The sequence below is a fragment of the Oryctolagus cuniculus genome, chromosome 7 (assembly GCF_964237555.1).
Source record: "Oryctolagus cuniculus chromosome 7, mOryCun1.1, whole genome shotgun sequence".
Classification (NCBI taxonomy): domain Eukaryota; kingdom Metazoa; phylum Chordata; class Mammalia; order Lagomorpha; family Leporidae; genus Oryctolagus; species Oryctolagus cuniculus.
Genome location: NC_091438.1, coordinates 144,163,184 through 144,186,562, shown reverse-complemented (window position 1 = coordinate 144,186,562; position 23,379 = coordinate 144,163,184). Strand labels below are relative to the sequence as shown.

Sequence of the window (23,379 nt, the reverse complement as noted above, 5' to 3'; positions counted from 1 at the left end):
TGTGGGTGCAGGGGCCCAAGGACTTGGGCCATCTTCTACTGCTTTCCCAGGCCATAGCAGAGAGCTGGATCGGAAGAGGAGCAGCTGGGACACAAACTGGTGCCCATGTGGGATGCCGGCACTGCAGGCGGCAGTTTTACCTGCCACAGCGCTGGCCCCAGGTCATCCTTTTTTTTTTTTTTTTTTTAAGATTTATTTACTTGAAAGGCAAAGTTGTGTGTGTGTGTGTGTGAGAGAGAGAGAGAGCGAGAGCGAGCGAGAGCTCTTCCATCTGACAGTTCATTCCTCCAAAAGGCTGCAACAGCCAGGACTGGGCCAAGCTGAGCCAGGAGCCAGGAGCCTCTTCCAGGTCTCCCACGCGGTGCAGGGGCCCAAGCACTTGGGTGGTCTCCTGCTTTCTCAGGCCTTCAGCGGGAGGGCCCGCACCATGGCTGTGACCTGTCTCTTCTGGCTGAGTTTTTCAGTAGCCCTCTCATTCCTGACTCCAGAAGTCTCTGTCTCCTGTCCCGGGCTCCCCCGTCACCCTCCTACCCTCCAAGGAGACAGAACGGCTGCCCTCCTGTTCAGACCCCCTTGCTTAGCTGTTCGCATCTCTGGAGGGTCCTCTACCGTGAATCCATCTGCCGGGTAACCAGCCCTTCAAGACACCACTCAAAGGCCACCTCCCTTTTTTTTTTTTAAAGGATTTATTTATTTTACTTGAAAATCAGAGTTACACAGAGAGGGAGATGCAGGGAGAGAGAGAGAGAGAGAGAGAGAGGTCTTCCATCTGTTGGTTCACTCCCCAACTGGCTGCAACGGCCGGAGTTGCGCCAATCTGAAGCCAGGAGCCAGGAGCTTCTTCCGGGTCTCCCACACAGGTGCAGGGGCCCAAGGACTTGAGCCATCATCTACTGCTTTCCCAGGCCACAGCACAGAGCTGGATTGGAAATGGAGCAGCTGGATCTCAAACCGGCACCCATATGGGATGCCAGCACTGCAGGCGGTGGCCCTACCTGCTACTCCACAGCATCAGCCCCCACAAAGGCCACCTCCTTCAGGAAGCCCTCTGAAACTGTTGCAGAATAAGACTGAGCTGCTGCAGCACCTGTCTCAGCTGGTAGATCCACATCCATGGCCTTCCTGCCCTGGATCCCTCGCCATCCCTCACCAGAACGACTGCAGTGGCCTCCTAGTGGGGGCTCCTGCTCCTACTCCCTCAGCCCGTTCTCCACTCGGCAGTCACAGTGACCCTAGGGAAACCCCAGTCAGACCATATCACTCCCCTGCCCGCCTGTCCTTGCTCAACCCCTCGCGCCTGAGCTCACTGGGCTCTGGACACGCTGGGCTCATCCCTACTCAAATGCGTCCACTCCTTCCCTCCTGGGGGCCTCGCCGAGGCCTCTCCCTGAACCCCTCTCTTCTGTCTTCAGCGCTGACCTCCCTGCCTAGCAGGGGTCTCCTGGCTCACGTCATCCCGATACAGAGATTCGTCATCATCCACTGGCTTCCTGGGCAGCGGATTCCACGAAGGCCAGAACCGCGGTCTCAGCCGCACCCAGCAAGGGCTGAGCGGGTGGCTAAGGAACCACCCTGAACTGTCTGCCCCGCCGGGCTGGGAGACCCTCCAGCCTCCTGACCCGATATCCTGGTAAGTATCCACTTGTGGCTTGTCCGTCTCTCCCCAGGGACAAGGAAGTGGCTAGAAGCAGCTAGGGGGTTTGCTCTGTGCCTGTGCTCTGGCTGCTCAACAAATACTGAGTGAGTGTTGAAAATGCGGGGATGTGGCCAGATTTTCTGTCTCCAGCACCCACGGAAAGCCACGCCCAGGGGACCTTAGTGGATACGGGCTGAATGGCCTGGGCTGAGAGAGCCGGCTCCAATGATGCCAGGCTCCCAGTCAGGGACAGGGGCCTTCGGTGTGGCAGTTACCCGTGTCACCACGCGCCCTCCCTTCCCTTTGCCCATCAGGTGAAAAGGAAGGAAGTCTCACCTGGGAGTGAGCGCTCACGGCCATCTGGTGGCCACCCGGGGAACTGCAGCCATATCAAGCCCTAATCTAACTTCACCCCCAGCCCCTGCTGGCTTACATCCAAGCTGAAACAGAAGGCAGATTGGACCTGGCTTCAGACTCCTGTCTGCCATTTACTGTGTGGTATGGGCGAGTGCCTTGGCTTCTCTCGGCGACACCTATGAAATGGGGGCCATGCCCTCCACCATTGTAGGCTTGTTGTAAACACTGGGCTCTGATACCGCACCTGGTGGGTGGAAAGGATGGAGGGAGGTGTCTGTGGTGCACAGGAAGCCAGGAGCCAGGTGCAGGCGACCTGCGGAGGACGGGCCAGGAGGGCTGCTCGTCCCTGAAGCTGCAGGTCTCCGAGGTGAGACCCCGCCGGCAGTGATGGCATCAGTTGCCCTGTCGACGTGGACACTTTCGGGACATGAGAGAGGGCAGGGCGCACCTGCAAAAACCCACGGCCTCGCTTCAGTGTCCTGGCTCTGCGGGGTTTTTCCAGGTCAGACATATCACTGTGCTCTCCCTCCCGGCCACCCGAGCCTCCGCCTGCACTGCAAAAGGACACGGAAACTACCCCGGATGTCCCGCAACATCAGTGCCCGAGAGACAGAACTGGAGGAGAAGGCAGAGCGCCTCAGAGCACATCGGTCCTCCGTGTGTTTGCTTTCAGACCCCATTTTGTGGTGACAACACAACTGGCTTGGGCATGATTTACCATTCTTTGGATTATTGCAAAGAAAAATGAATCCACACACAGAATTACAGGCCATGACTTGCATGAGAACAAAAAGCTCGAGGAACCAGTGGGGGCCGGCATTCGCAACACCAGCATCCCTTATGGGCGTCGGTTCGAGTCCCGGCTGCTCCACTTCTGATCCACCTCCCTGCTAATGTGCCTGGGAAGCTCTTAACACCCATGTGGGAGCCCCGGATGGAGTTCCAGGCTCCTGGCTTCGGCCTGGCCCAGCCCCAGCTGCTGCAGTCATTTGGGGAGCGAACCAGCGGACGGAAGTTCTCTCCTTCCCTCTTCCCCTGTCATTCTGCCTTTCAAATAAATAACTCAATATTTTTAAAAATTTATTTAAAAGCAAACAGCAAAGGAACAGGAGAACAGAATGAAGACAGCCAGGGGGACCCCCCAGGGCGCTGCACACAGGACGGAAGAGAGCAATGGCCAGGGCGCGGACTGATGACTGTGACAGTGGGAGAAGTCTGTCAGGGCCGCTCAGAAGAGCAGACAGCCCATCACCCTGCGCTTGCATACCGACTCCCCGCAGCCCCGTGCCCAGAGCTCTGTGGGGACAGAGCGTTCCAGAGCCCTGGGTGCTGATGTCCTCGTCTCCTCTTTCCTGACACCCCTGGTTTTTTTTGGCACCAGGCATATTATTCTGTTTTCTTTCTCGGGCTGCTCCTATTCGGTTTAATCAACCACCAACAAATACTCACTGAACACCCACTACCTGTCGGGCTGTGTTCTCCAGCAGTCTCCGCCTCACGGAGCTTACATCCCGGGGGCGACAGGTGGGAAACAGACAAACAAGCAGGAATAAACACACCACTTCTGGACGGGGTGTGGGGGGTTCCAGGGAGGAATCCGGGACGGAGGCCAGGAAAGGCTGTGTGGAGGGGAGGGGGTGGGGACAGAGCCCTGGAGAAGAGAAGGGGTTCTGGGCCCGGGAGCAGCAACATTTTCATCCAGCGGCTCCCTCTCCCAAGTGACGTCATCCAGCCCTAGAACCTGTTACCACCTGCACACCTGTGTCTCCCAGGTGGCCTCTGATGGCCAGATAGGCCATCGACTCATAGCCAGATCTGGGGCAGACACTTGGCTCCATAGTTAAGATGCAGCTTGGACACTCGTATCCCCTCTCGAAGTGCCTGAGTTCAAGTCCAACTTCGCTTCTGATTCCGGCTTCCTGTGAATGCACACCCTGGGAGGCAGCAGGTGCTGGTCCAAGTCCTTGGGTTCCTGCCTTCCACATGGGAGACCCAGATGCAGTCTTGGGCTCTTGACTTTGGCCCGACCTGGCACTAGCTGTTGCAGGCATTTAGGGAGGGACCCAGCAAATGGAGGATCTCTGTCTCTCTCTGCCTTTCAGTGCGTAAAAATAAAAAAAGTAAAATTAAAATAACAACAACACATAGCCAGTGCCAGCAGCCCTGTGAGGGGGGAAGTCGTAGCTCCTCCATTTTAGAGTTGAGAAACTGGGCCCACAGAGCCCTCAGAGCTCCTCAGAGCCACACAGCTGGAAAATGGGCGACCTGGGAGCTGAACCCAGTCCACTTTTTTTTTTTTTTTTAAGATTTATTTATTTGAGAGGCAGAGTTACAGAGAGAGAGAGAGAGAGAGAGAGAGAGAGGTCTTCCATCTGCTGGTTCTCTCCCCAAATGGCCACAATGGCCAGAGCTGGGCCAATCAGCAGCCACGAGCCAGGAGCTTCCTCCCAGTCTCCCACATGGGTGCAAGGGCCCAAGCACTTGGGCCATCTTCCACTGCTTTCCCAGGTGCATTAGCAGAGAGCTGGATCGGAAGTGGAGCAGCCGGGACTCAAACCGGCGCCCACATGGGATGCCAGCATTTCCAGGTGTTGACTTAGCCTACTAGGCCATGGCACGGGCCCCTCCAGTCAACTCTTGACCGCCTCCACAGTGCACGCCCTCAGACACAGCACCTCCGACCTCATCTCCCCCAGCCCACCCTCTCTCTTCCCCACCTCCCCTGCCCTGTGCCCAAGCCCAAGCCTGTCCCAGCCCCTCCCGCGGGAGCTGCAGTGGTGCTGTGATGGGGGGAGGGCTCCAGAGGGGCCTGGCCTGCCCCTCTCCCTTGTGCTAAAGGGGGGTGGGGAGCGGCCACCTCGGCCAAGTCTGGAGAAGTCCGCTGAGGTGGGATTCAGGGCAGGCAGGACTGAGGGAGAGCGAGCTCCTTCCCGGAGCCCCCGGCACCAGGAAGCCCAGCGGGGGCTGGGATGGGGCTGGGTGGGGGCTGCCCTGCCAGGTTTTCTGCTTCCAAGTTCTTCCCGGCTCCCTATCTCCTGCTGCTTCGGGGAAGCGCCCCCGCCCCTGGCTTTCCAGATCCTTGAATAAATAATTCAGGTTTTGAAATCTTGCCAGGCCACCTCTCCCGGGCTGGGAGGGCGCTGTTTGGGCTGACAGGAGTGACGTCACCAGCTCTCATCCCAGCCCCAGCATCACGGGACCTGCCCCAGCAGCCCAGACCCTGCACCCTGGAGCCCACTCACAGGTCACTTGGGGTTCCCCTGCCAGCACTCTACATTCTCATCTCTCAACCTCGGTACCTCAGTACCTCGGCACTGCTGACAGGGTCCTGGGGACCTCAAGTCCCACCACCTGGAACCCCATCTTCCCCTGGGGTTCCTGAACCCACTAAGCTGCAGTCACCCTGACATGACTATGGCTGGCCCGGGGCTTCCTCCTCTCGCGTCAGCATCCCACGGCCGCCACCCCCTTCCCCAGGATCCCGTCACCAGGCTCACCGTCACTGCCACCCGCCTCCCTGCTCCCTCGTGCTCCTGTCATCGTCACCTCAAGGCCCCACTACCGGCAACGCCATCATCCTCATCGGGGACGCCCATGCAGCCCATCACCCGGGCTTCGTCACCTGCGTTCCGTCAGCCCTTCTCCGCCACCCGAAAGTCTCATCACCCCTACAGCCTGGCCGGGTCCCCCACCCTATCCTCTGCAGCCTTCCCGAGACTTCTCTCAGGCCGTCCCACCAGCGCCCCCCGAAACCCCCCGGCCCGCAGAGGGCGCAACGTCAAGGACAGCGCGGGACAGCGCGGGAGGGGCGGGGCCGCGGCCACGGCCGCTTTTTATGAATGGGGGAGCGGGCGGCGCGAGGCCTCATTACTATGCCGCGCAACGCGCGCTGCGCCCCAGCGCGCCGCGCCTATTGGCCGACGGGGCCACTGACGTCACCGAACCGGTGGCCGGGGGCGGGGCGGGGCGGGGTGACTCACGCCGCCTCTCGCCCGGCCGCGGGGGCTTCTCGGGGTCCGCGCACACCCTGCGCCGCCAGGACCCGAGCGGAGTCTCCCCGCGGCCCGGCCGCACCCGGTCCTGAGCGGTGAGTAGCGGCCCCCGCCGCGGGCACCAGGCGTCCTGGAGAGGGCACGGAGGATGCAGGGGCGATGGGCCGGCCGAAGGCTCCTAGCGGCTCGCCAGGGTCGGAGGTCGAGATGCTGGGATTCCGGGTCAGCACGTTCTGGGTTAAGCAGGCGGGGTCCCACCTCTTCGGGTGCCGGAGCTGTCAGTTGGGTGACCTGGCAAAGGGTGAGCGTGCCTGCAGGCACTCGAGGCCCTGAGAGACAGATGGTCATCTGAGGTCCCTGAGGTTGGGCCAGCAGGAGGCGTCGGGGGCAGCGACCCAGGCGTTTAAGCAGCAGGAGGCGTCTGACCTAGGGATCCAGAAACCCGGGCAGGAGGCGGAGTCAGGCCCAGGATCCAGGTGTCCGGGCACCAGGCTGCGGACTTCCAGCAGGGGGTGCCTTTCCTGGGGCCCCAGGAGTTGAGGCAGAAGGAGGGGTCTGGCTGGGGACGGAAGTCTGGGAGAGGGTGTTGTGGATGGGGGAGGGCCGGCTTTCCCCGGTGCTGTTACCCCAAGAGTGGAGGGTGGGGGCTGACAGGGCGCTCACGCGCACTCCCTGGGGGCGGAGCTTGGAGCTGCCAGTCCTGAGAATCGTGAGGGGTCTGGGAGCCTCTCTGATGGGAGGGAGAAGTGTTTCCTTCCCCCAGCCTGGAGCCTTTGGGGGCGTCCCTTGGATCCTATTGCCCCCATCCATTTATGGTAGCCCTTGGTCTGGTCCTCCTCTGGTTACCCAAGTAGGAAAAGAGGACCGAGAAAGGAGAGTGGGGAGACTCAGAACAGGCACCCCCAGGAGCCACGCAGAGGCCTGGGGGCATCCAGGAGGAGGTGTCTGGGGCAGAGCCTCAGGGTATGAATGGAGCGGGCAAGGCATGGGGGTCCCACCGGGTGTCCCGAGGGGTGCTTTACCCTCCCCCTGCAGAGCCCTCCTCCCAGCTTCTCACAGGGTCTTTCTCCTGCAGGTGCCATGATGTGGGGTGCGGGTAGCCCCCTGGCCTGGCTCTCAGCTGGCCCAGGCAGTGTGAACCTAAGCAGCACCGGCCCAGCCGAGGGGCCCACGGGCCCAGCCACACCTCTGCCCTCGCCCACGGCCTGGGACGTGGTACTGTGCATCTCAGGCACCCTGGTGTCCTGCGAGAACGCGCTGGTGGTGGCCATCATCGTGGGCACGCCCGCCTTCCGCGCCCCCATGTTCCTGCTGGTGGGCAGCCTGGCCGTGGCAGACCTGCTGGCAGGCCTGGGCCTGGTCCTGCACTTTGCTGCTGTCTTCTGCATCGGCTCGGTGGAGATGAAGCTGGTCCTGGTTGGTGTGCTGGCCACGGCCTTCACTGCCAGCATCGGCAGCCTGCTGGCCATCACGGTCGACCGCTACCTTTCTCTATACAATGCCCTCACCTACTACTCGGAGACAACAGTGACGCGGACCTACGTGATGCTGGCCCTGGTATGGAGCAGTGCCCTGGGCCTGGGGCTGCTGCCTGTGCTGGCCTGGAACTGCTTGGATGGCCTGACCACATGCGGCGTGGTGCACCCGCTCTCCAAGAACCATCTGGTGGTCCTGGCTATTGCCTTCTTCATGGTGTTTGGCATCATGCTGCAGCTCTATGCCCAGATCTGCCGCATCGTCTGCCGCCATGCCCAGCAAATTGCCCTCCAGCGGCACCTGCTGCCCGCCTCCCACTACGTGGCCACCCGCAAGGGCATCGCCACGCTGGCTGTGGTGCTGGGCGCCTTTGCCGCCTGCTGGTTACCCTTCACCGTCTACTGCCTGCTGGGTGATGCCCATTCCCCACCCCTCTACACCTACCTCACCCTGCTCCCCGCCACCTACAACTCCATGATCAACCCCATCATCTACGCCTTCCGCAACCAGGACGTGCAGAAGGTGCTGTGGGCTGTGTGCTGCTGCTGCTCCTCTTCCAAGATCCCCTTCCGTTCCCGCTCCCCCAGCGACGTCTAGTCGCGTCCTGCTGGCCCTCCAGCCCTGACGCTACACAAGTCCAGAATGTTAGCTTCTCCAGGGCTTTGTTCCAACCCCCGGCTCCACACCCCTGGGGACCCAGCTGGTTCTGGAGTTCTAGGACATTGGGTGTTTCAGGATTCTGCTCGAGCTCCCGACAGGGCCCCTGTGGGCTCGTGGCTCCAGAATGTTCAGGTGGTCTGGGTTCTACTCAGAAATGGCCCAGAGACCAGCTGGCTTGCACTTCCAGATTGCTGGGGCTTTGACAGTGCCATTCCAAGTCCTCGCTGTCCCTCCCCCTAGACTTGACCTTGACCATGTCACTTTATGTTTGAGCTAGAGTCAGAGAGGTTAGTCAGCTGCCTAGACAGAAGAGAGATTTATCTATCTATCTATATATATATATGTGCACATACAAAGAGAGTATCTATTTATGGTTTATTTATTTATGAAGCTTTTGATGGGTGGGAAGGGGGCAAGGAGACCCACACCTCGAAACCCAGGCTGTACCAGGGCACCCCAAGTCCCCACACCGACATTGCTGACCTCAGTTCCTGGAGGGGAAAAGGGAGAAAGAGAAACCACGTATTTTGTTATTATTATTTTTGCTTATTTTTTATCGAAGAGATCATAGGAACCAGAGCCTCCCCCCGGGCCCGCCCCCTCGGGGACGGAGGGGAACACACCAGCCTCTGGTTTTTTATTTTTTTAAGGAGCCATCACCTGAACAACCAAGAATTCCTCTGCGCTGGGGGCCGACTGCCCTCTGGTGGCTGTTTGGGGGAAGCTGCAGCCTGGCCGAGCAGCTGGGACCAGAAGCAAGCCCCCAACTCCACTCCAGCCTGGCGCCCAGCGCCACAGCCATGGCCTGGGGGACCAGGCCTCACCCTGCGGTGCCCTAGAGGAGGCGGGGCACGAGCCAACTCCCCACCCCTCTGCCAACCGGGGTACGGCCCCCAGTGCGTTCCCTGTTCCTGTACCCAACCCAAGTCAAATAAAAAGTGATTTTGTGATAAGTTTTGGTGTGTACGTGTGTGTGTGTGTGTGTGTGTGTGTGCGCTCATGATGGGGGATAATTTGGGATAAGAGGGCCAGGCCAGGCCAGCAGGGCCTTTGGGGGATCTGGGGAACTGGAGACCCTGCGTGGGGTGTGGCTGGCAGGTGACAGCAGCCCCCCTCCCCATGCCAGTTCCCCTCTACTCAGACCTGGGCGCCAGCGGGCCAGGAGCTCGCTTCCCCCTGGGGACAGGAACCAGGATGCGGGCCCTTCTTGGGCTGAGGACGCCCACATCCTGCCCACATCAGGCCGTCTGAGGCCCCGCGTGAACCATGCGCTCACAGCCTGTCGGTTTCCTCCTCAGGAACGGCCCCTTTGCAGTGGGGGGTGGGGGGTTCAGAGTGGGCAGCGCGACAGCCGGCATGGGCCACACATGAGGAAACTGAGGCAGGGAGAGGCTTGGTGACTGGCCCAAGGTTGTGCAGCCGGGAAACAGAGCCAGGCTCCCAGCCGGGAACATCTGTTTCCCGAACCTGGGCTCTGCCTACTGGGCGATGGCCTCCCACTTCCTCCCTCGCCCAGCCTGAGGCTTGGGACCTCTGCACCCTGGGTTCTGGTGGCTCGGTTCTCAGCGCCAGCGGCCCACCCTGGGCAGGCAGGCAGAGACAGAAGAGCTGGAAGAGCGAGTGACCATGAACGTGTGCGTCTGGGACTTCCGTGTGCGCTGCCCAGACTCGCGTGTGTGAAAGGAAACTCTGACCCGCCCGGCCTCACAGCCTCTCTGGCCTGACCGCTGGACAGGCCTAGAGGTGGGGCCCCATTACGCAGACGGAAACACCGAGGCCCACAGAGGTGCGCCCATCTGCTTAGTCTCCCACGGCTGTGCCAGGCCAGGACTAGGGCTCTCTCCGCATCCCCCCGCCACAGCTCTTCTGCCTGCTGTTCCAGACCCCTCCCCAGCATCAGCTGTAGGAATCCAAGGGGGTGGCCTTGGCACGTCCCGGATGCAGGGCAAAAGGCCCCTTGCTCAGGCTGAGCCTTGTCCTGTCTCCCTCCCTTCCCAGGAGGTCCCTGGGGAAAGACCCCCACTCAGCCAGCCATTCCCATGCCGAGCTTTGAGCCAAACACAGCCAAAGACATCGCATGGCTTCTTCGGGTGGGTACTGCGCCCATGTTACAGATGAGGACACTGAGGGCCTTCACCCACCCTCTGCTGTCTTGGTGGACAGCTTGATACCCCGTGATGTCCGGGGTAAGTTCCCGGGGCAAGCAGGAAGGACATGGAGGGTGCCAGCGAGCTGGAAGTGAGAGGCCCGGACAGGCCTCCTGGAAAGGCGGCCTTTGATTTGCCCCAAGTGGAGTCGGAGGCGAGCTGGGGATTGAACCCAGGTCCCTGGACTCCGAATCTGTGTCTTTCCTGGTTGACGGAGTGGGTTTTGGAAACAGCAGGAAGGCCTGTCCCCTGGCTAGGGACAAGCTGGGGGTTCCCACGCTCCTCAGGAGCACCACCAAGGTCAGAAGGGGGCCCGGGCGGGGCTTGCTCCTTTGTGTCTGCCCCCCCCTCCCCCCCAGTGCCCGGGCCTGAGCAGGCCTGGCCTCCGGCCATCCTCCTGTCGGGAGGGCCTCCCTGCCCGGGGGCCGTTGTGTGTGCAGGGGGCAGCCGGAGGCATTTCCGGAAGCCCCCATCTGGGTCTCGGCCTCTGGAGCTGGGTGCTCCCTGAGGGGTGTCTGGGGCTGAGTGTTTACCTCGTGGCACCCTGCAAACCAGGCCCAGGCTCCCCCTGAACCCCCACCCCGTGCCGCCTCCAGGAAGCCTCCCTGGCTGAGCCCTGTGGCTGTGAAGATGACTGATACACGGCACCTACCACACCTGCCTTGAGGGAGAGGTTTCCGGAAGCTTCTTGCTTTTCTCCTCAGCCTGGGGGGAGCCCTGGGAGGAGGGACAGGTGGGTCTCCTCCGACTGAGGGCTCCTGGAGACAGAGCTAGGGGCTTCTGAGTACAAGCTCACGTCTCCCCCCTCAGACAGGAACTCCTGAGGGCTGGTCTCCTCCCTCAGACTGTGGACCCCCGAGGGCAAGGACCATGCCTTCTCCTTGAGACTGTCTCCTCCTGTGTCTCCTCTGGTGCTCAGCACAGGCTGCTCCACACGCGTGTGTGCGCATGCACATGCCCATGTGTGCACGTGCATGCCCGTGTTTGGGGAGGGGGTGGCCCAGCCTCAGTCTCTGCCTGTCAGCTGCCCATCCCCCATGCCTGATCCCAGGCAGCTACAGGGTCCCAGGAGGCCGAGCTGGTGGCGGTGGGGGGGGGGGGGTCGTTGAGATGTACAGGGCAGGGTGCCCTTGCAGGTGGAGTAGGCCCTGGGATGGGTGGAGCCCACCACAGCTTCCCCACAGCCCCTGGTCCTGTGTGGATGAGGGGGCAGCCCCTCCAGGGCCGCGACTGCCTCCCCCCCGCAGTAAGTGAGGAGACAGCAGCTATTAATATAAGATGAGTTCACGGGCTCACAGCTTCCGCAGGCTGAGAGCAGGCTCCCAGGGCCGGGGGCTGCGGCGAGGCTCGTCTGTCAGGTTCCCCCCTGGAGCCAGGGGCTGCCAGCCCTGCGTCCCCCAGCTCCCTCTGCCCTGAGGCCTGTGCACACGCGGGCACTCACCCATGGGCACACACAGGCACGCAGGCAGGGCCCTGGTCCCTGGCTGTCCACAGAACACACCTCCAGGCACACACGTCCCAACATGTGTGCACACCCAGGCGTACCTGCACATAGGCACAGCACGCACCCGTCTGCGTGCCGGAGCACACACCTGAATGTATATGCATGCTCTTGCACACACGTGTCTGTGCAGACTTAGCTTTGCATGCCCACATGCTCGCGTATCCAGACCCCTCGGTACACCATTGCACACGCAGCCACACACACGCACAAAGCTGTACTGTGGATACAGGTGGGATCCAGACGGGTGCACACAGGCTCGCATTCAAGGACGAGGCTGCTTGTGCACGCCCTTGCACACACAAAGGACACACTCACACATGCTCCCTGCTGCTCAGCAGCTCAGCGCTCTCGCATCCGCCTGCCCACCTTGGCTTCTAGCTCCATGGTGGGGGGGAGGGTAGAGGCACTCCCCTCCCCCAGTCTCATGACAGGCACCTCCTGCTCACCCTGGTGCCTGCCTTCAGCTTCCCAAGCCCCAGGGGTCCCCAGATCCCTGATTAACCCCCTCGCTAATTGGCCTCCAGCCCCTTGACTTTGCTGCAGGCCTGCTCTGGAGCTGGGAGCAAGAGGCTGCAAATTGGCCAGGCAGGGTGGGTCTGGGGAATAGTGTGCGTGTGGGGGGCGAGCTCAGTGATGGCTGGAGCTGGGTGGGGCAGCCCCTATCCCAAGGCCAGGGAACAGTGACGTCCTGCACTCTTGGGAGGGCTCCTCTATGACGCCTATGTGTATAGTCTCAGGAAGCCATCCCTGCACACACACACCCACCGGCACTGCGTGTACACACATTCCACACCACCGGGACACCAATGGGGGTGAATATTTGCACCTGCAAAGTACACTCAGAACAGAGCGAGTGTGCGTGTGAGCACAACCCACTTGACAGGCAGACGCCGTGTGCATACACCCAGGAGCACACACCCCCAGCAGCCACACTAGTGCCGTCACGGGCATGCATACCAGTCCATGTCACAAAAATGCCTGTGAGGGCTCCCCTGTTCATGCTGGTAGGCATGCACACACCTGCATACAGTGGCGTCAGTGCCGTGCACACACCACTCCTATGCGTGTACATGCACACCGAGTGGCCACAGGCTAGGGAAGACCTCCTTCCGCCGGCCCCTGCCTTGGGGATGGCAAGAGGCGGGCTCCACCAGGCCGAGGTTGCCTTTCCCCAGCCCCCGCGCCGCACACCTAAGCCTGGGATCTCCTCTGGGACCCCCTGCGAGCCTTCCGGCAGCTATAGGGACCTTGTCAGGGCTCCCAGACAGAAGGGCAGAGCCTCTGGCTTGAGCCACTGCACTTCCAGCCCCAGAGGCTCTGGGCCCAGGCCCTTGGGGTGCTCCACTCTCTTTGGGGCAGCCTGAAGCACTGGAAGAATAGGGGTTTCTATTTTCACGTTTGCTGTCAGCTTACTGTGTGACTTAGGCAAATTACTGCACCTCTCTGTGTATTTCCTCACTGTAAAATGGAAATAAAAGGTACTGAGTCGGTAATCCCTCCAAGGCGGCCCCGAGGAGCCAATGGGGTTGTGTTGAACAGATCTGCCTCACTCAGGCACGCGTACCTGGGAGGGGCCCCAGTTCCCAAGATGGCAGACGCCGTCACCATGGTCAGCTCCTTGTTGGAGTGGCCTGAGGAAGCTGAGGCCCAGAGAGGCATCAGTGACGCGGGAGCTGAAGACTTGCCCTGACTTCTCAGCCGGAAGTCTACTCTGAGTCTACCACGTGTGCCTGTGGAGTGGGCATGCGCGGGCGCAGGCGCGAGCTGGCTGCTGGCTGCAGTGGGAGGGGTCCGGGAAGGACCCCCGTCCCCACTACTAGTGGCCCTGCTGTCATCAGGGACTGACGATCCTACCATGACCAGCTCCTTTGGCTGTCACAGGCTTATTTTTGTCCTCAAGCTTCAAGAACACCCTCTAGACACCCACATCCCTGGTTGCTGAGGGCTGTCCAGGGGGAGCACCTGAACCTGTTGCTCCCCTCCCAATCTAGGAGGGAGCTAGGGGACAACACCCCAGAGCAGAACTTCCAGAAAAGGCTACCAGGTTGCCCTGGCCACCAGACGGCCAGGAGGGGGCAGTGAGGAACAGGCAGAGGCAGCGAGCAGGGAGGGTGGCTCTGAGGATTGCGTGTGTTCCTTTGACTGCAGGCTGCCTTCGGTCCCGATCCGCACAGGGGCAGGGGCCATGCACCACGTGTGCTTGTGTCCCTCGGCCTGGGTGCTCTGTGCTCCCACTGATAGGTGCGTCTTCTCCGCAGACACGCGTGTGGGGTGCACCGAGGCCCAGCCCGTGCCTAGGGGACCCATTTTGCTCTCAGGTAGCTGAGGGTGCAGGGTGCTTGCCGCCCTGAAGTCTAGGCTGCTCTCCGTGGAGCTCGCTGATTTCAAAGTGAACGGAAAGAAGCGTCACCTGTTACTGCACCTGCAGAGCCGGGCACCCGTGGTGGGGGTCACGAGAACTGAAACCTTTCACACGCCCCCTCCAACACAGAAGGGCACGATTCTGGAGGCAGATCCACCGAGCTGTTAAACCCGCCCAGGGGGACAGCGCGCAAGCCCCGGCTGGAGACCCGGGTCCGACCCACGGCTCCGCGCCGGCCAGCTGCACGCTCTCGGGCACCGGGCACCTCACCTCCCCTGTGCGAGCCTGCTTTCCTCAGGCCTAAGACGGGGAACCCTTGCCTCTCAGGACGGAAGTAAGGCACGTGCGGTCTTCAGCGGGCGCTCACTAAGTGCTCATCTCCTCAGGATCAGCCCAAAGAGGTGAAGGGCCCTGCACAGGGCCACAGCTCCCGGATGGCGGAGCCAGAACTCAAGCTCAGGCCTCTCTGGCTTCCCAGAACCACATTCCTTCCCTCCGACTCCCCAGCAAGGGCGGCTCCCGACACCACCATTTTGTCTTCTGCCAGGGCGGGCGTCTGGCTGCTTGTCAGTCACCGGCCTCGGGCAGCCAAGTGCTGACTAAACACAGGCCCGAGCAGGAGGGTGGAGCGGAGGGGCTGCAGGGCGAGCGGCTCGCGCCCCCCTCCCCGGCACCCCCGGCTCCCGCGATGAGCTCAGAGCGGCTGGCGCAGCACTTGCTGACAATTCAGAACTTCGGCCCCCTCTCCTGGGACGCCAGTGGGTGACTCTCTCTCAACAGCAGGCGTGACCCGCGGAGTCACCAACCCTGCTCCCGCCCCTCCCGGGGGCCACCCCACTGCCTCTGCGGGGCCCGGAACTGGGTGTCTGCTCATAAATTACCCCCAGGGACAGTTACCCGCAGCAGCTGTGCTGGGAACAACCGTTGCTTCCTGGGTAGGTCATTTTTTTGGGTCAGAATCTAAACCCAGCCCCCTCGCCTTCCTCAGGCAGGAGAGGGGCGTGCAGCAGCCTAAACCTTTTATCGGATTCCATTGTAAATCGCTCTATTTAAGGTAAGTTGCCTGGGTCTGAGAGGCAGACAAGATGCCGGCCAGATGTTGGGAGGCAGCATCAGCATTCAGCCAGCGCTCCTTTCACGGCGCAGGAGTTGCCAGCGGCCTGCCTCCCCAGCCCTGCAACCCCTCTTCCTCGGGTGGGGGGCCTGGGCTGACAGGTTCCCCAGCCTTGGTCTCCTCCCAGACCAAAATGGTTTCCAGCCCGCTCCGCCTCCAGTGCGGGGTCTTTATCCTGGCCTCCTACCTCTTGTGCCCACCCACCCAGGAAGCCCTCTTGACACAGCCCCCTCCCACCACCCCCCTTCCAGTTGCTCCTCCTAATCTCTTAGCCCATGAAAACAACTCACACACACCAGGGGTGACTGAGTGGCTACAAAGACTTTATCAGATGATTTTAAACATTGGCATTTCAGGACTCATGTGTATACATAAAATGGTTACACGGAACCTGCAGGTCACCAGGGCACAAATGTGGTACACACGTGAGCCTGGCAGGAAGCGAATGAGACCAAAAAACTGGCCGTCCTTCTAAGGGTCTACAAACCAGGCAGAAGAGGCAAGGGTTGCGTCAGGGTCTAGCTTTGCCCTACTACGCAGATCACTCCTGTCTGTGCTCAGGAGGAGGGGCCTGCTGGCAAACTGTATCCCACTCCATACTCACTCACTCCCTAAAATCTCACCGTGGCAAACACACCCAGGAACCCACTGGAATATGTCCTTATAAATATATTTATATCAGAGAAAACAAGGCACTTTGGGAGCATTACGGCTTACTCTCCTACATGTACATCATTCTAGACAGAAAGTAAAAATTGGTTAGTTTCTCAAGTGAATTAGCTGAATAACGTTAATACAATAACAAAATTGTTCCCTAGCCCTCACCGAGGCACTGTTAAAGTGAACGTGGCAGCAGGCACAGAGTGAGGCACATTTCTGTGCGACACCTGGTCCCAGGTCAGCTGGACCCCAGCCAGGTTCAAAGCCTGACCTCCCAGGAAGCCCAGTGTTTCTCAGGAGCAAAAGGCACCCCCTCCCCCACCCCCTGCAGCCTTGGAACCCCGCCCCCGCCTGGGACCTCAGGTTGGTGGGGGCTGCAGTGGGAGGCGGTGCTACAGCAGAGCCCGACACGGTGGGAATGCTCAAGCAGGGTCACCAAAGCCACAGAGACCTCAATCTGTCCAAGCTGGCGCTGCAGTCAGAGGATCGGCGCCACGGGAAGAGATTTCACATTAGCCCTGACAACACCGCCTCGGCTCTGCGGTGACATTGGCCAGGGTCGTTTCTGAGGGCACTCGAGCTTCCATTGGAGGCAAGCTGGAGCTTGGGCCAGCTGCTCTGAGCCTCCCAGGGACACACACACCACACACACACACACACACACCCCACCCCCCCCACCCCCGCTTCCCCGGGCTGCTCCTTTGGAATGAAATCATCTCAGGACCAAGGCAAAGCCACAAGTCACTTCTGACACTGCCGATGGGAAGCTGGGCCCTTGGGCCACAGGAATGGGGGCAGCTCCCCTGGGCCGGGCAGACCAAGGAAGGAGGTGGCTCTTCGGCTTCAGCGCTTTAAGAGTCCTTACGGGCCATTGTTTCATACTGTTACCAGCCTCGGCCCAGTTTAAATAATCACTAAACTTTGCATTCTACAATTACTCGATTCCAAAACACGATTACCTGCATTGGGTCCTTTATCATCTTAAAGGGCTCTAGGTTTAAAGAAGTTTTTTTTTTTTTTTTTTTTTTTTTTTTTTTTTTTTGTGCACATATGCATAAGTAGAGCCCAGAGGGCCTCTCGGCTGACTGGGTCCCCAGCCCCCCGAGCTGAGGAGGCTTCGCAAGGCCGGCTGCTACAAAGCGCCGAGCTTGGCTGCATAGATTTTAATGAGAGCGCCAGGCAGAGCTGTGCTGTTGCTCTCCGGGACTTGCAGATCATTACCAAACCAGCTGTAGGATGAGAACACAGCACATCGAAACCCTAGGAGGTCACTGAGCTAATGATCTAATCCTACCTTCCGCAGGCAGGGCCCTCCCCACCTCCTCCTGCCCCCGGCCCTCTCCGCCGTGGACTCTGTCCATTCCAGAAGCCAGGCCAACACCGCCCCCTTCAAGGTCAGAGCAGAATGACAGAGAGTGGCTCTGGCTCCCCCTTTTCCGGAAAGGAGGAGGATGGGGGTAATTTAGTCAAAGCCATTAGGCCCAAACCCTGGCCTGGCCAGGCCCCAGGACTCCTATTTGGGAGAACCGCTGCCCTCTGCCTGCCTCCCCAGCCGCTGCTGGCTGCAGCCGAGGCCCCTCCATCGGCCATGTTAGGGTCCTGATGAAAGCAGGATGGGAGACGGGCGGAGTAGGCACCGTGTGCTGAGTGGAGCGGGGCGCCTGCCCGGTCTCAGACACACCTGATCTGGGGAGTGGCTGTGGCAGGGGTCCTGCTGGCACCCACAGGCTCAGTCCCACGCCCCAAGTTCAAGGCGGGCGGGCGGGCGGGCAGGCAGAGGGGAGGTGCTCGGCAAGGGCTCGCGACAGAACCCTGATTATACATACCCTCCTCGAGCCGGAGGGGTTTACGAGGGCTTTGGCAATTACTACAACCATTTGTGTGCTGGGTAGAGACAGATCCTGTTTCTCTTTGTTTCAGGGCTCTGAAAGGCCAAGAAGCCAGGAGAAGCCGATTTCAGCGTAAGAGGCTACACAATCGTCAGGGCAGAAGAGAAGAAACCTTGCTGTTGGCCAGAGCTGCCAGTTTTTTTTTCCCCTGAATAGTAGCACCTGTGTATGAGCTCCGGGAAGGCAGGGAGCAGAGGAGGGAACCTTGCCACACACAGTGAGGGTGCTGGAAAGAGGACCTCAAGTCCCTGTGCCTCACAGCCCTTTTCACAGCTGCCAGAACCCCCTCACCCCGCCCCCACCCCGCCCACCCCGCAGGGACCTGCCAGCCGGAGGGACCCAAGTTTCTACAGTTGGCAGAGCCTAGGCTTAACCGGCGGAAGTAAAAGGGGGCGGAGTCGCGGAGGAATTGAAAACAGCACCTGTCAGAGCTGCAGCCCCTCCCCTCTCCCACTGCTTTCGGGCCCTGCAAGAGCAGGTCTCGGGCCCTGTGGTGAGGAGGTGACAGAAAAGCAGCAACAAAGAACTACAAGCCAGGCTACAAGCATCCGAGCACCCCCTCCCAGCGTGAGGGCCGGAGGAGCACCGAGCCACCCGGCTCTGCTCCGACTCCAGCTGCTGCCCATTTTTTGGTCCCAGAAAGCACAGGTGACTTGAAATCAGGCACTCAGGCTCTTGCTCTGTCACCATTCAACCGTGTGACCTTGACCAAGTCACTTCCTTCTAGGCCCCAGCATCCTGAAGAGGGCAGGTGCAAAGGTCCCGCTCTCAGCTCCGCCCCCGGCAGATGGCACAGGCCCAGCTTCCTGAGTGTCAGGGCCAGTTAGGTCAAAACTGAGCTGTGCTGCCTTAAGACACCCGGGGTGGGGGAGGGCACTGAAGCGGAACCTGAACACCTCGCTCACGGGGAGAGCCTGGAAGGGAGGCAGCATTCTGGGGCGAGGGGGTGAGACACTAAGAGGTCTGCTGCCTGTGGACCAGGGGCAATGCCAGCACAGAGAGGCCTTCGCCAAAGGCAGCCCCGCCCTGCCAGCTGGGGCAGAGGGTGCGGCAGAAAGGCATGGCAGGCTGGCTGCTGGGACACTCGGCCTGCACCGAGTTCTCAGGGTGCGGGCGAGGGGCTGGCCGTGTCCACACAGGCTGCTTTCACTGATTTAGGACTGAAGAGGGCTCGCATTATTTGAAGTGGCTGAGGGCAAAGATTGGAGAGACCATGATTGAAAAGGGCTTCTAGTGGAAGACACCGCATCCACTGAAACCCAAGCAAAGGGGCCCACTTTGGGCTTCCTTCCAATATGCAGCGGTCAGCTGCAGGGACAAGGGGGCATCTCAGCGCTGGAGCTCAGGAGCCCCCAGGGGCCTGACAGCTGGGACAGGAAATCCATGTCCACCTGGAGGAAGCACTTGGATACATCTTTGGTTGCTTCAGAGAAGACTTTGGCCCCTTGGAATCCCCACCCCACCCCACCCCGCCCCACGGGCTGTGACTGCTGCGGGTCGGCACCAGAGGCGGCAGGGAGGAAGGAAAGACAGAGGAGGCACGCAGCAGCGGGGCGTTAATCGGACCAGTCGTCCTCATCGAACTCAGAGGAGTCGTCTTCCGAGTCGCTGTACTCCACAGCAATGCGCCGTGACAAGATGGTGGCCACGTCATTGCCCACGACGTCCCGCTTCTCTTGCTCCTGCTGCTCCTCAACCCTGCGCAGCTGGAAGCCTGGCGGCAGAGAGAGAGGAGTGAAGGAGGCGTGTCCTGCCCGGTTCTGTCCAGGCTGGGGCTGGGGCTGGGGGGTACGGAAAAGGACAGAGGAAATGGAGTCTCTGGAAAGCAGAAAGGGCAAGGGGTTTGCAGGAGAGAAGTAGACGGCGTCTCACGAAACTGGCGGCCCTGAACTCCAGGAATGTCTGGAAGGAAGCCGTTCTTCCCGGACGCACACAGCGGCGGCACTGAGTAGGAGCAGCCGCCACACCCGCCTGGCCAGCAGGTACTCAGTCCACCCTCACGCACCCATTGTAATGAGGAGGGAGGGGAGACAAGCAGGGAAGGGGACAAGAGGACAAGCGGAGGGGCTAGCGTTGTGGCGCTGCCCCATATGAGGGCAGGCTGGAGTCCTGGCTGCTCCTCTTCTGACCCAGCTCCCTGCTAATGCACCTAGCAAAGCAGCGGAGGACGGCCCACCCATGTGGGAGACCCAGATGGAGCTCCTGGCTTTGGTCTGGCCCAGCCCTGTCCATTGCAGCCATTTGGGGAAAGAACCAGTGGATGGAAGACTTCTCAATCTCTCTCAGTCCCTGTAACTCTGCTGTCCAAGTAAATAATTTTTTTAAAAGGATTTATTTATTTATTTGAAAGTCAGAGTTACAGAAAGGCAGATGCAGAAGCAGAGGCAGAGAGAGAGAGAGGTCTTCCATCTGCTGGTTCACTCCCCAGATGGTCACAACAGCTGGAGCTAGACCGATCTGAAGCCAGGAGCCTCTTCCAAGTCTCCCACACTGGTGCAGGGGCCCAAGCACTTGGACCATCTTCTACTGCTTTCTCAGACCATAGCAGAGAGTGGATTGGAAGAGGAGCAGTCAGGACTCGAACCGGTGCCCATATAGGATGCCGGCACTGCAGGCCGAGGCTTTATCAGCTGTACCACAGTGCCGGCCCCCAAATAAATAAATCTTAAGGAAAAAAAAGTTAGGAAAAGGGAGGAAAAAAAGAGATGAGAAAAAGTGGACAGAGGGACAGAGGATAAGAAGGCAGGACAGTGAAGGCAGGACAGTGAAAGAGGACAGGCAGTGGCTAGCTCCCACTAGGACAGTGATTCTTATTTTCTGGGGCACAGAACTTTTTTGAGAACCTGATGAAAAGTAGGTGTCTTTCCTCAAGAAAAGAATATGCATGCAAACAAATATAAAGCTTAACATTTTTAGGGAGTTAAAAAAAATATCTCAGGTTAAGAATTCTCTACTGGGGCTGGCGTTGTGGTGTAATGGGTTAAGCTACTGCCTGCAACGCTGACATCAAATATGGATTCTGGTTCGAGTTCCAGCTGCTCCACTTCCAATTGGTTCCCTTGCTAATGTGCCTGGGAAAGCAGTGGAAAATGGCCCAAGTTCCTGGACCCCTGCCACCCACATGGAAGACCCGGAAGTAGCTCCTGGCTCCTGGCTTCAGTCTGGCCCAGCCCTGGACGTTGTAGCATGTGGGGAATGAACCAGCAGATGGAAGATCTCTCTCTCTCTCCCTCTCCCTCTTTCTATATAACTCTGCCTTTCAAATAAATAAATCTTTAATAAAAAAAAAAAGAATTCTTTACTTTAGGGGGTGGGCATTTGGCACAGCAGTTAAGACATCACTTGGGACACCCACATCCTATATGGGAGCGCCTGGGTTAAGCTGCAGCTCCGCTTCTGATTCCAGCTTCCTGCTGAAGTGCCTAGGAGGCAACAAATGATGGCCCAGGGACTTGGATCCCTGGAACCCATGTGGAAGCCCCAGATGGAATACCTGGCTCCTGGATTTGGCCTGGCCCAGCCCTGACTGGTGCAGGATATTTGGGGAATGAACCAGTAGATGGAAGATCTCTGTTTCTCTGTTTCTACATCTATCGCTCTACCTTTAAAATAAATTTTAAATTCTTTAAACCAAGATAGAAAGAAATCTGTTCTGAGGCCTGAGGCCTACTCTCTCCTTGCTCTTCCAGTGGAAGCTGGGGAAAGCACAGAGCTCCCTTTACCTCGTCTCCATCAGTTACCCCTGCTCAGGAAGACAAATTTCCAGACCCCCCACTGGGATGTACCTTGACGGATGGCGGAGAGCAGGTCACTGCGGGCATCACTCACAGCAGGCAAGGAGGACTTGGGCTTGGTGGCATCAGAAGGTGGCGGTGGTATAGCAGGCTGGCTGTCCCCACCACTGAACGGGAGAGGTGGGGGCCCTGGGGGCGGGGGCGGTGGGGGTGGCGGAGGGGCTCCACCTGCTGGCTGGGACAAGGGAGGTGGTGGCAATGTTGGGTAGTCAGCTGCCGGTGGTGGGGGAGGAGGTGGAGGAGCAGCAAAATCAGGGTGAGGTGGGAAAGATGGGGGTGAAGGTGGGGGAGGGGTGCCTGGAGACCCAAATCCCATAGGTGGCGGTGGAGGTGGGACACCCATCGGAGGTGGAGGAGGAGGGGCAGGTGGTGGAGCAAAGCCAGGTTTGGGGCCTGGCGGAGAGCCTAGAGGTGGAGCTGGGGGTGGATGGCTTGGGCTGACCATGCTGGATCTTTTGGTTCCAGCCAAGCCAGAACCTCTTTGGTTGTCTGCCGGGTAGCTGAAAAGAAAAAAAGACCAACCATCACTTTCAGTATGCAAACACCCCGCCACCCACCACTCCCCTGACGAGGGTTAGGCTTATCACTAAGTCTCGGTGTGTCTCGGCTGACTATTCCATTTCACTTTGAGGCTCAGTTATAAAGAAAAACTGGGGAACTATTCGCAGATACTGTCAAAGAAATGGGCAGCCCGATTAGGAAAAGAGCTTCTGACCACCAGAAGAGTGCAGTCAGGAGTCAGGGTTAACTCCTGGGAGGACGAGACTCGTCCATCCGCCAGCTGAGCGAGCTCTCAGGTCCTCCTCTAGGCTGGCAGCTCTCCAGGGGAAGGTGTCCTTCTGGAAGCCCAGCTAGGAGGAGTGAGCCATGGGCAGTTGTTTAAGCCTGGAGCCAAGATTCAGAGCGCATGCAAGAAGTAACTGGAATACAAATTCAACCACCATCTACCTACTGGGCTCCATTTCTCAGGCTATTAACATTCACCAGATCTGGTAAGGGCAGGAAATCCAAGCCAAGCGACCAAACCCAAGCAGGATATAGATTTAAGTGACTGCATCTTCAGTGCTCATGTGGGGAAGACTTGTGAGTGAACGAGTCTCAATCTGAGACACTGCAGGGACGGGAAACGAAGCTGCCACATGACTCCTGACCCAGGTTTGAAAGAGGATTAAGGCTACACCTCTCCTGGGATCAGATTTGCTCAGCTGCAGCTGCAAGGTCTCAGGCCATGTGTGAGGCTGAGGGCTTTCTCCCCACCTTTGTATCTGCCCTGCACTAATAGCTACTCCTTAGAAAAGCATCCATCTTGGAATTTTCCACAGCCCTTCAGGCCTCAGCTGCATCTGACAAGGCAACCAGCAGGAAGTGATTTGGGATTAGCAGTTTCAAGGGCTAAGAAGAATGGGGGGAGATGGAGGAGGACAGCACAGCTTCAGGTTTCCATCTGAGGGGTCCTTAGTGTCCAAAGAGTCAGGCATCAGAGAGGAGGAAAGGAAGCGAGCACACAGTGCCATACCAAACACCCCCCAGATCTGTCCGCAGCCATGACTGCTGGCCCCTCCTGTGCACCTGTGCCAGGGAGACGAACAGATATCCAACAGGACAGATCCTAAATTTAATGCCCTTTGTCCCTTTGTTTCATTCTTTCTGGAGATTCTACCCAGAAGCGAAATGAACCAGAAGCCACAGGAGAGCAAGTGACTATCTGCAAGGTTCCTAGACAACTGGGCAAGGCCCCTGCTAACTGTTTCATGAACAGCAGATCATTCTACTTCATTTCATGCTGAG

At 59.3% G+C, this 23,379-nt stretch overlaps 2 protein-coding genes across 5 annotated transcripts in view; one reads left to right on the top strand and one right to left on the bottom strand.

The window, feature by feature from the left end:
• The first annotated feature begins 1,381 nt into the window (after positions 1 to 1,381).
• Positions 1,382 to 9,074, top strand: GPR3 (G protein-coupled receptor 3). 4 transcript variants are annotated; one of them, XM_008265881.4, is made up of 2 exons: positions 1,382 to 1,630; positions 7,061 to 9,074. In XM_008265881.4, the coding sequence occupies exon 2, from the start codon at positions 7,066 to 7,068 to the stop codon at positions 8,056 to 8,058; it is 993 nt and encodes a 330-aa protein (XP_008264103.1). In that variant the 5' UTR covers positions 1,382 to 1,630; positions 7,061 to 7,065; the 3' UTR covers positions 8,059 to 9,074. The 4 variants fall into 4 exon arrangements, with proteins under 4 accessions (XP_008264103.1, XP_008264102.1, XP_069933108.1 ...); XM_008265880.4 differs by lacking the exon at positions 1,382 to 1,630 and adding an exon at positions 5,935 to 6,080; XM_070077007.1 differs by lacking the exon at positions 1,382 to 1,630 and adding an exon at positions 6,083 to 6,207.
• A 9,578-nt stretch (positions 9,075 to 18,652) lies between these two features.
• WASF2 (WASP family member 2) overlaps positions 18,653 to 23,379 on the bottom strand; it is a 94,921-nt gene continuing 90,194 nt past the window's right edge. Inside the window, exons 8-9 of the mRNA XM_002716090.5 lie at positions 21,583 to 22,091; positions 18,653 to 19,511 (exon numbers count right to left, since the gene is read on the bottom strand). Of these exons, the coding sequence (XP_002716136.1) occupies positions 19,354 to 19,511; positions 21,583 to 22,091 (667 nt within the window). The 3' untranslated portion in view covers positions 18,653 to 19,353. The remainder of the gene's footprint in view (positions 19,512 to 21,582; positions 22,092 to 23,379) is intronic.